This window comes from Mirounga angustirostris, unplaced genomic scaffold (assembly GCF_029215605.1).
Source record: "Mirounga angustirostris isolate CCGP_5_RB_7025 unplaced genomic scaffold, mMirAng1.0.hap1 SCAF_16, whole genome shotgun sequence".
Classification (NCBI taxonomy): Eukaryota; Metazoa; Chordata; class Mammalia; order Carnivora; family Phocidae; genus Mirounga; species Mirounga angustirostris.
In genome coordinates, this window is record NW_026991724.1 from 45933822 (window position 1) to 45946967 (window position 13146).

General features: G+C 54.4%; 1 protein-coding gene across 2 annotated transcripts; it reads left to right on the plus strand.

Annotated features, from left to right (window-relative positions):
* The first annotated feature begins 212 nt into the window (after nt 1-212).
* Nucleotides 213-11289, plus strand: KCNK6 (potassium two pore domain channel subfamily K member 6). 2 transcript variants are annotated; one of them, XM_064581101.1, is made up of 3 exons: nt 213-655; nt 6273-6743; nt 6910-11289. In XM_064581101.1, the coding sequence occupies exons 1-3, from the start codon at nt 334-336 to the stop codon at nt 7131-7133; spliced, it is 1017 nt and encodes a 338-aa protein (XP_064437171.1). In that variant the 5' UTR covers nt 213-333; the 3' UTR covers nt 7134-11289. The 2 variants fall into 2 exon arrangements, with proteins under 2 accessions (XP_064437171.1, XP_045747391.1); XM_045891435.3 differs by having other exon boundaries at nt 217-655; nt 6348-6743.
* Nucleotides 11290-13146: the final 1857 nt, after the last annotated feature.

A 13146-nucleotide genomic window follows, 5' to 3' on the forward strand; every position in this document is an offset into this window, starting at 1 on the left:
ACAGGGAGCCGAGACTCCTGGGAGGACCAGAGGGAAGGAATGGAAGGAATGGAGGAACTCCCCACCCTTTCCATCCTCTTGGCGTCCCGCGTCCGGCAGCGCGGGGCTCCGCCCTCCCCGCGCTCAACACCTGCCGCGGGGGCGTGCCTCAGTTTACCGGAGGCGGGGCGTTCCCCCCCCCCGGCCCTCCTCTTTTTCCTCTTCCTCTTCGGGGCGCTGGCAGCCGCACCTCGAGCACGGCCGGAACTGGGGCTGGGCTCCGCGCGGCCGGGAGGCGGGGGGCCACGTCAGCGGGGCGGCGGGGGCGGTGGAGAGCAGGTCGCGGAGGACGCCATGCGGCGGGGCGCACTCCTGGCGGGCGCCCTGGCCGCGTACGCCGTCTACCTGGTGCTGGGCGCGCTGCTGGTGGCGCGGCTGGAGCGGCCGCACGAAGCTCGCCTCCGCGCCGAGCTGGAGACGCTGCGCGAGGAGCTGCTGCGGCGCAGCCCGTGCGTGGCCGCCCCCGCCCTGGACGCCTTCGTGGAGCGGGTGCTGGCGGCCGGACGGCTGGGGCGCGCCGCGCTCGCCAACGCTTCGGGGCCCGCCAACGCCTCGGACCCCGCCTGGGACTTTGCCTCGGCGCTCTTCTTCGCCAGCACGCTGGTCACCACCGTGGGTACGTGTCATCGCGAAACCCTCCTAGCCCGGCGGACCGCCCCCAGTCCGCTCTGGGACTAGGATCTGCTGGAAAACCCCCAACGAGGACCGCCCCCCCCCCCCCCGGGAACCCCCATCCAAGCCCTAACTCCCGGCAGGAATGCCCCAACCCGGTTCCCTCCGGGACCAGTGCTGCCCTCAGATACCTTCCAGGGAGCGTTTGGGACCCCATCCCTCTGCCTGAACCCCCTTGGAGACCTGTGCCCGTCCAGTCCCCTCCGGGCCCAAGACTACCTGCAGAGACCTCCCGCGAATACCTGGGACCCTCCTCCGGAGACCCTCCTCCCCTCTGGACCCGGACCTCAGGCAGGCAGGGACCTCTGCCCTTCTCTCTGGGCTGAGACCGCCATTCCCTCCACAAGGTCTCCTGAGTCTCCAGATATGTCCTGCGGGGATGCCCCTTGGGAAGTCCTACCCCCGCCTCCTCCTGACCCTGGTGCCCCAGTGAGGACACTGAATCTCCACACCCTCTCAGGGCACCATCACTAAAGACTTTACTGCCAGTACAGAGCCCTCAACAAGAACCTGGGGCCCCGATGGGTGACTTCCACCCCTCTGGACCTAGACCACTGCCCAGCAAGGGCCCCCCATCCTCCTCCAGACCAAGGACCAACCAAGGACCACCCTTCATCCTCATATTCCGAAGCAGGTAGCCCCATACTCCCCAAGCCCTGACTGCAGACACAGGACCCCTCCATCTTGACATCTCCCCTGTACTGGGAGCCTTCAAGACAGGGGGTTCCTCTCAATAGGACCACCCCCATTCCCTCTGAACCTGGGGCTTCCAAGTCAGCAGCTCCCAACGGTGGATGTGTGAGAGGGACCTGCCGTGGAGGCAGCTAGAACACCCTCCAGGAAGGACCACTGACTTTCCCACCAGAAGCGCCTCAGCCAGGACTTCCACCTCTCCAGTCCCAGAACCAGCTCCAGCAAAGCTTCTAGCACTTCCCAAACCAGGGACTTCTCCATGGAGGCCTCTTTGAACCCAAGAACCCCTAGATGAGACTCTCACCACTCTCTGGACCCTGGCACCCCTCAGTAGGAGCCCCAGAACCACCTGGACCTTCTATTAGAAGGGACCCTAGCGCCCACTGCACACACACTGTTGTTGAGAGCAGAATCCCACTTCACACCCCCCACCCCACAGGATGCCAGCCCAGAGACTCTGCTCTCTGCACCCGCTACTCCTTTCCTGAGACCCCCTGCCCACCCTGGATTTCCTATGAATGGGAATCTCCTGGGGCCTGACACCCCTCCTATCTTCTCCAGACCCGCAAGTGGGACCTCCATCTCCACCCCAACACTACTCCCCTCGGCTTTGGACCCAAAATTCTCCCCTCTGTCAAGGACACTCCAGACCCTCAGCACCCTGGAACCCTTCCCAGTAGCCACTTGTGACCTCTTTCCACCCTTCACACTCTCAGCCAGGACCAGGGACACCCGCCCCCTCCCATCATCCCTTCAGCATTGTCTACCCCCATCACACCCCCTCAAGCATCCGTGGGCTCAGAAGCCCCCTTGCCTGAGGATTCCCCTCCCAATCCCATTCGTGATCCACAAGAGGCCCCCACCCGTGCCTGTCGTCTCCTTCCTTGGGACTCAGGACCTCAGCCCCAAACCAGGATCCATTTCAAACCAGGACACTGGCCTCCGGTTTCAGATTACTGACTCCCCTTCTCTGAACACCCCCCTCCACCAAGTGGAACTGACCCTTCCCCCAGCCCAACCCTGAAAGTCCCTTCCTGCTTCAGCGCTCAGATCTGGAAAAATTCCTTTGTCATCATGTTCTGCTGGTCCTCCCACTGCCCTTCCCAAGCCCCCAAACTTCCTCTTCACCTCTACTGGGGATTTGGACTGGGGGAGGAGGCTGGGACCGGCCCGACTCTTAACTCCCCCTCCTGCCACAAGTAGCAGGTGGCCACCAAGCTTTTGGTGCTCCACTGTGTGGACCAGCAAACCAAGACTACAGGCAGCAGGGGGCTGGTTGCTTCTCGCCGACTGTGTTCTACCCAGCTGGGCGGGCCTGCCCGACCTGCTCCTGGGCTTCACTGGGTCACATCAGTGTCTCCCTCCGCCTCCTTCCAGATCCTGGCTTCTGAGAAGTCATCCCAGCCAGGACAGGTGCAGAAGCCAAACTCAAAGCAGGCACATCCTGGGTTTGGCTTTCTGCTCAGCTGCTACTCCTCTGGGCCTCGGGGTCCTCCCTCATCTGAAAATGGAGATCGTAACAGTCCCCACATCACAATAACAATGAAACCTGTAGAGGACTTGGTGCCTACGGCCTTTAACCCGGTCAGCACACTGGCCTTTCAAGGCAGGTGCCATTCACGGCCCTGTTTTTTCAGCAACAGACACTGAAGCCCAGAGAGGTTGGACCATTGGCCCAAGACCACACAGCTAGGGAGATGTAGAGGCCTCAGAGTCCCATGCTTTTAACCAGCACCCCATGCTAGGCTTGCACGAAGAAGGGTGATACGCGTGTGTAGTGTGGAAGAAACGTTTATTCTGACGCTTGTTAAAAATGATAAGTTCTTGCAGTAGGGGAGAGAGACCGACCTCAACTCTGAATATAGCGAAGGCAGCTGGAGATTTAGAACCGAGGGTGGCGTGAGGGGTCAGTGGATAGAAAAATGACTAAGAGGTGACACCGAGGGGAGGGGGATTCTTACCATAGTGGCTTAGGATCCCTGCTAAAACTGGGCCTAGTCAAGACAAGAGCGCAGAGGAACCCGACTGACATTTGGTCAAGGAGGGAGTCCTTGTCAGTGGAGAGTGCTGGTAATAACAGGTTTACGGAGCCTAGGTTGTCATTATTGTTGGTGAAGCTGGGAGCCCTGAGTGTATCGAGAGAAGCAGAAACCCAGACGTGATTCAGAGAGACCTCTCCCACAGCGTCCCTGGTTTTGTCATAGGCCCGCGTCTTCTGAGGAAGACCTGGGGCCCAGACTCCAACCCGGCAGCCGTGCTGCAGATGAGGCCTTGGTGGAGGGTTGGCCCACCCGGAACCGGGAACCCAGAGAGGGGAAGTGAGCATTACAGTCACGCTAACTTTTTCCATGCCCTTGCTCGGTGCTATGCCCTGTCCCAACCAGGGAGGGTTACTGCAGTCGTACTTGAGGAAGGGGTTGTTCATGAGCCCAGCTGGCGGTACTCGGGGCAAACTGAGGCTCAGAGAGGAGAAGGCATGTGGCCAAGGTCATGCAGGGAATCCAATGCAAAGCCCTGACTGGGACTCAGCTCTTAGAGGTAGTCAGTGAAGGCTTACAGCCTCCGTTCTATGTGAACTCTATGGTTTTCTGTTTATAAGGTTTTCGTGTCGTTTGCAAACCTGTCATTTCAGCTGGGCTGCTGGAGTTTCTCCATCCAAATCCTTGTGATTAATGAGGGTTGGAGCCATAAGTGATAAATCTCACAGAACAGTTGCTTAAATAGATGAAAGTTTATTTCTTGCTCACATTCAAGAGCAAGACCAGAATGGTGCTGCATGGTCAGAGACCCCTGTGCTCCTCTGTGCAATTTCCATTCACAAGGTCACCTCATGGTCCAAGGTGGCTGCTCAAGTCCAGCCTTCATGTTTGTGTTCCAGCCAGCAGGAGGAGGGAGGAAAGAAAGGGGATAGGCATCCCCATCTTTTTTTTTTTTTTTTAAGATTTCATTTACTTGAGAGAGAGAGAGAATGAGCAGGGGGAGAGGGGCAGAGGAGAGAGAGAGAAGCAGACTCCCCGCTGAGCAGGGAGCCCAACTTGGGGCTCTATGCGGGGCTCAATCCCAGGACTCCGAGATCATGACCTGAGCTGAAGGCAGTTGCCCAACCAACTGAGCCACCCAGGCACCCTGGCATCCTCCTCTTTTTAAGGAAAATTTCTAGAAGTTGCTTGCTTCTCTCATGTATAACTCATTGACCAGAAATTATTCCAGAGTCGTGCATAGCTGCAAGGGAGGAGGGAATATCTTTATTCTAGGGATCCAGAAAAACCCAGAGGATTCTTTTCTACCCCAATTTTTTAAAATTGTGGTAACATATACATAACAAAATTTACCATCTTAACCATTTTTGTGTGTATGGTTTAGTGGTATTAAGTACATTCATACTGTTATACAACCATCACCACCATTCATCTCCAGAACTCTTTTCATCTTGCAAAACTGAAAGTATAGGGGTGCCTGCCTGGCTCATTCGGTAAAGCATGCAATTCTTTCTCTCGGGGTTGTGAGTTCAAGCTCCACGCTTAAAAAAAGAAAAAACAAAAACAAAACTGGGGCGCCTGGGTGGTTCAGTCGGCTAAGCATCAGACTCTTGATTTCAGCTCAGGTCATGATCCTCAGGGTCATGAGATTGAGCCCTATGTCTGGCTCCACTGGGCTTGGAGTCTGCTTGGGCTTTTCTCTCTCCCTCTACCCCTCCCCCCCCCGTCATGTGTGCACTCTATCTCTAAAAAGAGAGAGAGAGAGAAAGAAAAAACTGAAACTATACCCATCAAACAGTATCTCCCCATTCCCCACTCTCCGCACGCAGCCCCTGATAACCACCATTCTACTTTTCTACTTCCTGTTTCTGTTTCTACGAACTTGCCTACTCTAGGTACCTCAGACACGTGGAATCATGCAATATTTGTCTTTTTGTGACTAGCTTGTTTCACTCAGCATAATGCCCTCAGGATTCATCCGTGCTGTAGCATGTGTCAGAATTTGCCCCAGTGGGGCTTATCACACCCATTTTAGAGAAAGGGACACGGAGGCTCTAAGCTAAGTGGAGAGCCGGCACCCTTCATTCATTATTTTGACTATCGATCAAGTGCCCACTCTGGGCCAGATGCTGGAGCTACAGCAGTGACCCAAACAGACAGAAGCCTCTCCCGTCCTGCAGCTGCGCCCTAGTCAGGAGACGGACACCAACCAAATAAGTAAGCCACATGGTTTACCAGAAGGTTGAAGTGCTATGAAAACAAACCAAAAAAAAAAAAAAAAAAAAAAGACAGTTTGGTCAGAGGGTGTAACAATTTAATAAGGGAGTGAGGAAAGTTCCCACTGAAAAACTGACATTTGGGCAAAGACCTGAAGGAAGGGAGGGAGGGAACCAGCCCTGGGGGGAGAGCTTTCCAGGAGGGAAGGAACCATCTGTGCAAAGGCCCTGAGGTGGGAGCATGCTGCCCTGTTGGATCGCGCGGGGCCTTGTGGGTCATGATGATGACTTTGAATGGGATGGAGCCACAGAGGGGCTCTAAGTGTGGGAGGATCATGACCTTACTCAGGTGTTCATAGGGTCCCTCCGGCTGTGTGCAGGGATGAGGCAGGGGGCGAGGGGGGAAGGGGGAGAAGGGAGACCAGGGAGGGAGGAGGCTCCTGCGTTAGATAGGCCCGGGGTGGGGCCGTGGGGCTGGGGTGGGGTGAAGGGAGCGGCTTTAGGAGCTACATGAACTTCGAGCCAACAGGATTCACTGGCAGGTGGAACTCGGGTGTGAGAATCACGGATGACAAGGCTCGCGGCCTGCGCAGTGGAGGGACGGAGGTGCCATCCCTGGAGATGAGAGGCTGTGGGAGGGGCAGGTTCCAGGGTGAAATTAAATGTCGTTTAGGGTGGCCACAGACACCCCCCTGGCCCCAGTGGAGGTGCCAGGCGGCCGCGGCAGGATGTCCCCTTGCTCGCGCAGGCTACGGGTACACAACTCCGCTGACTGATGCAGGCAAGGCCTTTTCCATTGCCTTCGCACTCCTGGGCGTGCCGGCCACCATGCTGCTGCTGACCTCCTTGGCCCAGCGCCTGTCGCTGCTGCTGACCCGCGCGCCCCTCTCCTGGCTGACCGTGCGCTGGGGCTGGGACCTCCGGCGGGTGGCTCGCTGGCACCTGGTGGCCCTGCTGGGCGGCGTCGTGACCGTCTGCTTCCTGGTGCCGGCTGCCGTCTTTGCCCACCTGGAGGAGGCCTGGAGCTTCCTGGATGCCTTCTACTTCTGCTTCATCTCCCTGTCCACCATCGGCCTGGGGGACTATGTGCCCGGAGAGGCCCCCGGTCAGCCCTACCGGGCCCTCTACAAGGTGCTGGTCACAGGTGAGCGGGGTGGTGGCCGGCCGGGGACCAACGGCGGGGTGGGGCGGGGCGGGGGTGTGTGTGGGCACAGCCTTACCCTGGAGGGTCTCGGGGGGTGTGTGTTGGGGGGCCCAGCCCTGCCCTGCGGGTCCGAGCCCACCCATCGCCCCTCCGCCTTCCTCCGCAGCCTACCTCTTCCTGGGCCTGGTTGTCATGATGCTCGTGCTGCAGAGTTTCCGCCGCGTGTCTGACCTTCACGGCCTCACGGAGCTCATCCTGTTGCCCAGTCCGTGTCCTGCCAGCGTCAGCGAGGCTGACGATGATCGGGTGGACATTGTGGGCCCCCAGCCAGAACCGCACCAGCAGCTCGCCGCTGACTCCCACCCTGACTACGCCTCCATCCCCAGGTAGCTGGGGCGGGTGCCCTGAGGCCGGCGGGAGCTGGCCTGCGGCTGAGGGGCCCCCGTGACTGGAGCTGCTATCCTGGACTGTCCTCGAGCACAGACCCGTGTTCGCGGGGTCCACGGGGTTCGCGAGCCATTGCCACCAGCTGTCCGTCCTTTGTTGTACCTGTCCCACGCCCCACGGGGCACCGCCACTGCCCTGTTCTTCCCCCTCATGCCCCTTCTCTCACTCCCCCCACTCTGGGCTCTCTGGCTTTCCCTCTCACTCTCTGCGTCTCGTTCTTTCACTGACTCCATCTGCCTCTCCCTCAGCCTCTCTTCACCAGCCCATTCTAGCAGGCTCTGGGCTCAGAGCTCATTTCTGGCACCCGGAAATGGGTCACTATACTTTGGGCAAGTGGCTGCCCCTGACCGGGCTTTGATCTCCTCATCTGTCAAGTGGAAAGAATATATACTCATGCATCCAAAATTCCCTCCTTGCGCCGGCCCCAGGCTGGGCAGCGTGAGGGACACAGTGGTGGTTGAGGTGGCCCTGGGCCCGGTTCTCTTGCGTTCCCGGTCCATCGAGGAGGACAGACCTGTCCCCACCCAGCAGCAGCCCAGGATAGGCAGCACTTCAGGGAAGGAGGCAGAGAGGTCAGTGGTGTGTTCGAGAAAGCACAGGCAGAGGGGGCAGGGCTGAGGTGGAGGCGGCACAGGGGCTGTGCCCAGTCCAGCCTGCAAGGTCAGGGAGGGCTTCCTGGAAGAAGGGGTAACAACTCAGGGGAAGAAGGTGGACCTGACTTTTCTCAAGTGTCTCTAGGGAGCGAGATCCGCATGGAGAGCCCCGGGCGTAGGCCTGTGGGACAGAACCCTCTGCAGCAGCCTGGCAGGTAGGAAGCTGAGACAGGACCCAGCCTGGATCCGGATGGCACGGACGGCCCTGCCCTGAGCCGGGACACCAGTGTAACAGCTGTCCTTATTTCCTGAGGACTAATTGCATAAGGTACGCTGGACTCTGGAGCCAGCCTGCTTGGGCTCAGATCCCAGCTCAGCTGCGTCCTGCCTCTGTCCTCGGGCAGTCACTTCACCTCTGTGATTCTGAGTTTTGTCATCTGTAAAATGGCTATAATTATGTAGTTACTTCAAAGATGATGTCACAGAGCCAGCCGTGTTATTCCGCGATGCTTTCTTTGGCCAGGGCCAGGTGTTGTTCTGGGTAGTTTACTTACAAGGAGGGTAACATCCTCACCCTTTTCCACAGGTGAGGAAACTGAGGCACAAGATCTCAGACACAGAGCTAGGAGGTGACTGGTTTTCTGCTTACTGCCCCCCCCAGATTTGCCTCCTCCCCAGATGGTACGTCAGAAATAGCGCTTGCTGCTATGGGCCCTATGGAAGTTACAGAAAGGATGGGGCATTTGAGGCAGACCTTGATAAAATTGAGGAAGAAAGGGTGCGGGAGGCATTCCAGGCAGAAGGAGCTGTGTGTGCCTGGAGGTAGGAAAGCCTGTCGATGTCAGCTTCTGGCAACTGGTTTATTGTGATTGGAATATGGGGTGAAGGGGGGAAGGAAGGTGGAGTGGTGGACATGGGTGCATCTTAAGTGTCCTTAAATGACCAGTTGGGGAACTTGGCCTCTTTCTTGAAGGCACTAGAGAGCCATGGAAGGATTTTGAGTAGGAGAGGGCTGTGGTCAGGTTTGGGCTTTAGTTGCTGTGTGGAGGTAGACCAGAGGGGGAGACTGAGGCTGGGTGCACAGGGGAGGCTGGTGCAGGAACAGAACAGGAGATGATGGGGCTGGGCAGGGCCGAGGGAAGGGAAGAAGGACAGTGGAGGTCATGCTCAGGAGGCCAAGTGGACAGGCCCTGTGTAGGCCTTACAGTCTTGGGAGAAAGAAGGCCGGGGAAAGGCACATGGATGGTTGGCTGCCCCTGAGATAGGGACCTGGGAGGAACAAACAGGTCTGAGGGGAGACACTGAGGCTTGTTTGGAACACGGTGGGTGTGAGGGGCTAAAGGGACATCCAGAGGAATGCGTCAGAAGGTCTCAGGGTGTGGTTGATGCTGGAGACAGGTGGGGGAACCAAGGCCACAAGGGTAGGTGTGGAAGCCCTGGGTTGGAGGACGAGAGAACACCAGCCTTGAGAAGTCAGCTTTTTTAAAATGTTATTTTATTTTAATATGTTATGTTAATCACCATGCATTACATCATTGGTTTTTGATGTAGTGTTCCATAATTCATTGTTGAGAAGTCAGCTTTAGGGTATTTATATATCTATACAGTAAGGACACACTTGTGATGAGCACTGGGTGTTATATGGAAGTAATGAATCACTAAACTTACTCCTGAAACTAATATTAACTATATGTTAACTGACTCAAATTTAAATAAAAATTTAAATAAAAACATGAAACATTAAAAAAATAATAAGGAAAGATTTGGGCTGCAAGTAACAAGATCCTGAGTGGTGCTGGCTGAAACAATATGATTGTATATTGCCCATCACCCAAGTTGGGGAGAGTTCTGGGCAAGAGAATCCACAGCTCCAGGGTCTTGTGGCCTGAGGTCCCCAATCTCTTTATTCTGCCACCTTCAGCTGAAGGCTTGGCTCCACATGGGCTCCCTCATGGCCCCAAAGTGACTGCCACAGGACCAGGCATCACAACCAGACATGATCGTTTTTAGTGCAAGAAGGAGGGGGGCATCTCTTCCCATATTGTCTCTTTGGAAGCAAAGAAATCTTTCCCCTTCCTTCCTCCTCCATCTCATTGGCCAAAATTGGCTCACATGTCCATCCTGAACCAATCCTTGGCCAGAGTGATGGAGCCATCATGATTAACTTGGATTCCTCAGAATTCCCCCTGCCAGCTGAGACTGAGATTTTGGTTTGGAGGCTGGTGAATGTGTGAACAAAACTGGACTTCTATTAGAAAGGCAGGAGAGGGAGAATGGACAGACATTGATTAGCTAAGCAGTTAGGGTCATCATGTAGTTGTGCAGGTCAGGAACTACATAGGGGATGTCTGGCTGGCAGGGTGGAAACAAACAAGGGTTGAAGTTCAAGGCTGAAAATGACCCAAAGGGGCTTCTTTTTCTAGTTAACATAAAGGCTCCATGTGGCAAGCAGTGACCTTTCAACCAGTGTCCTCATACCAGAGAGAAGAGCTTACAAAGGAGACAGAAAAGGAGTTCCAAAGAGGAGTAGGAAAACCAAGAGGGTAGGGAGAATCGGTAAGAGATGAGAGAATTTCAAGGAGAATTCACCATTGTCAAATCGTGCCAAAAAGTCACACAACATTGTTTTAATAACAGTGATAAGAAAACACTTACATAGGATTTACTATGTGCCAGGCACTGTTCCAAGCTCTCGATATGTAACTTATTTAACCTTCTCAGCAACTCTATTAAGTACATTTTCTATAGTTTACAGTTGAGGAAAGGCCCAGAGAGGTTAAATAACTTGCCGAAGGTCACAGAGGAGGTGCAGAACTGAGATCTGAGATCTGAGCAAAGTTTTGTTTGGTCACCTTGTCCCACAGAAGCTCAGAAACTGCTGTCTAGCTCTTTGTTAGCCTCCCAGCCTTCCTGGCTCCTCATGGCCGACCTCGCTGCTCAAGTCAGGAGCTGGCTGGGGGAGACGGTCGCTTCTCACCTTGTAGGAGGTATCTATGTAATCTGGCTTCTGCTCCTCACTGCTTCTTCCAGATTCTTCTGGAAAAATAAACCAAATCCTGTTTAATTCAAGACATGGGAGGGGGGGGGAAGTGAAGGCTAAAAATTCAAAAGGTACAGAAGAGTGTACAGTGGAAAGTCAGTCTTTCTCCAGCACTCAGGCTGTGTTGACTGATTTCTCAGGTCTTCTGGGCAACTATCAGCAATATGTGTGTGCATATTTGTGTCATTTATTTTTTTCCTTCACTCTACTCGAGTGCTATCAAGTATGGCAAGGCGGTTACAATCACAGACTCTAGAGGCCAAGTCCCTGGGTATAAGTCTGAACTCTGTCACTCCCAAGCTCTGTGGCTTTGGGCAGTGACTTCACCTGCCTGTGCCTGAGTTTGCTAATCTGTAAAATGGGATGATAACAGCACCTACCTCATGGACTTGTTCGAGAATTTAGCAACTTAATATCTGTAAAACTCTTAGAGCAATGTCTGGTACTCAATAAATTGTTGACTGATGATTATTATCCTCATTTCTATACCTTGCTTTTTAATATTATATAAGATATATGTAGATATACAACTTTTTAAAAATATTTTTTTATTCATTTGAGGGAGAGAGAGTGCGGGAGCATGAGCTGGGGGAGGGTCAGAGGGAGAGGGAGAAGCAGACTCCCAGCTGAGCAGGGAGCCCATGTCCCAGGACCCCGGGATCATGACCTTAACCGACTGAGCTACCCAGGCGCCCCTAGATATACAATTTTTATATACTTTTTCTAGTACTATTCTCATTTCTGCACCTTGCTTTTATCACCACCCAGTATAATTAGGAGATCATTCCAGAGACTCACAAGTAGGTCTCATATCCTTTTTATGTCTGCCATGCCTCTTCTGGGACACACATCCCATAAATTATTTCAGCGTCTCACTAATGGGCACGTGGGTGGTTGCCAATCTTTTGCTGGTGTAAATGCTGCTGCAGGGTGCGCCTTGAACATCAAGATCTAACCGAGGAACCCCCCTGCCTCCCCGCTCCCTGTAGGCTGAATTCCTGGGGGGGGGTGCCATGAGGACACCGAAGTCTCTCTGACTCTGTTCTTGAGTCTAGAAGGGCTCAGGTACATAGCCGGTGAGTTTCTTCCCTCAGATGAAGTCACTCCTCCATGGCCTGTGGGGCTGGACCGGGCTTGGGGAGGGGCGGGGGGCATAGACTTCCATCAACTCATTTACATAGAATATCTACTCTGTGCTGTGTTGGACAGAGTTGGGAACAGTGATGGAGAAAGCTCTAGGCCTTGCCCTCATGGAGCCTGTGATTCAGTGGGAAGCAGTCACAGTCAAGTGTGTTCAGGGGAGGGATGGGACTGGTCATATCTTACAGACAAGACCCCAGGTAAGGAAAGTGGTCAGCCAGTGACGAAGTAGGGAGTAGTGTTCCAAAGGGTGTTACTACATGGACACAGTCTGGAGGAGAGAGAGAACAAGCCTGATCAAGGATATTCAAGTCCCTCCGCGAGACTGGGCTGTAGACTACACAGGTCTGTAGGGAGAAAGGAGATGAGCTGGATAGGAATGACACCAGGATGAGATTAGGCAGGACTCTGGGAACCAGCTGGCTATTTCCCTGAGGTCCTGGGGGCTACACAGAGGGCTTGTTGTAGCGCACTGGTTCTCAAGGTGTGGTCCCCAGACCGTCACCTGAAAACTTGCCAGAAATACAACTTCTCCAGCCCCACCTCAGAGCTACTGAATCAAACTCCGGCAGGTGGAGCCCGACAACGTGTTTAGCAAGCTCTTCCGGTGAGTCTGATGCACGCTGAAGTATGAAAATCACGGATTTAGGCTAAAGTCAGCTTTGCAGTTCATCAAAAGGCCAAGGTCTGAATCCTTAACTGTGAGGCATCAGAATACAAATGAAAATTATTACCCTATTGAGTATTTCCGCCAGGCATTCTTCACGTGTTATCTTATAGGCTCCCCACAACCCTGTGAGATGGTTGCTTGTGCCCCTGTTGTGTAGAGCAGGGTGTTAAGCCGCAGTCAGGTTAATTCCCACAAAGAGACCAAACGTTTTTTAAGAGATTTTTTTGGGGGGCGCCTGGGTGGCTCAGTTGGTTAAGCGACTGCCTTCGGCTCAGGTCATGATCCTGGAGTCCCGGGATCGAGTCCGGCATCGGGCTCCCTGCTCGGCGGGGAGTCTGCTTCTCCCTCTGACCCTCCTTCCTTTCATGCTGTTTCTCTCTCTCAAATAAATAAATAAATAAATAAAATCTTTAAAAAAAAAAAAAAGATTTTTTTTTTAATACAAAAGCCCGATGCGGCAGAGGACGAGCGAGGGCTTCCAGAACAACCGGTAGGAACTCCCTGAAGACCCTC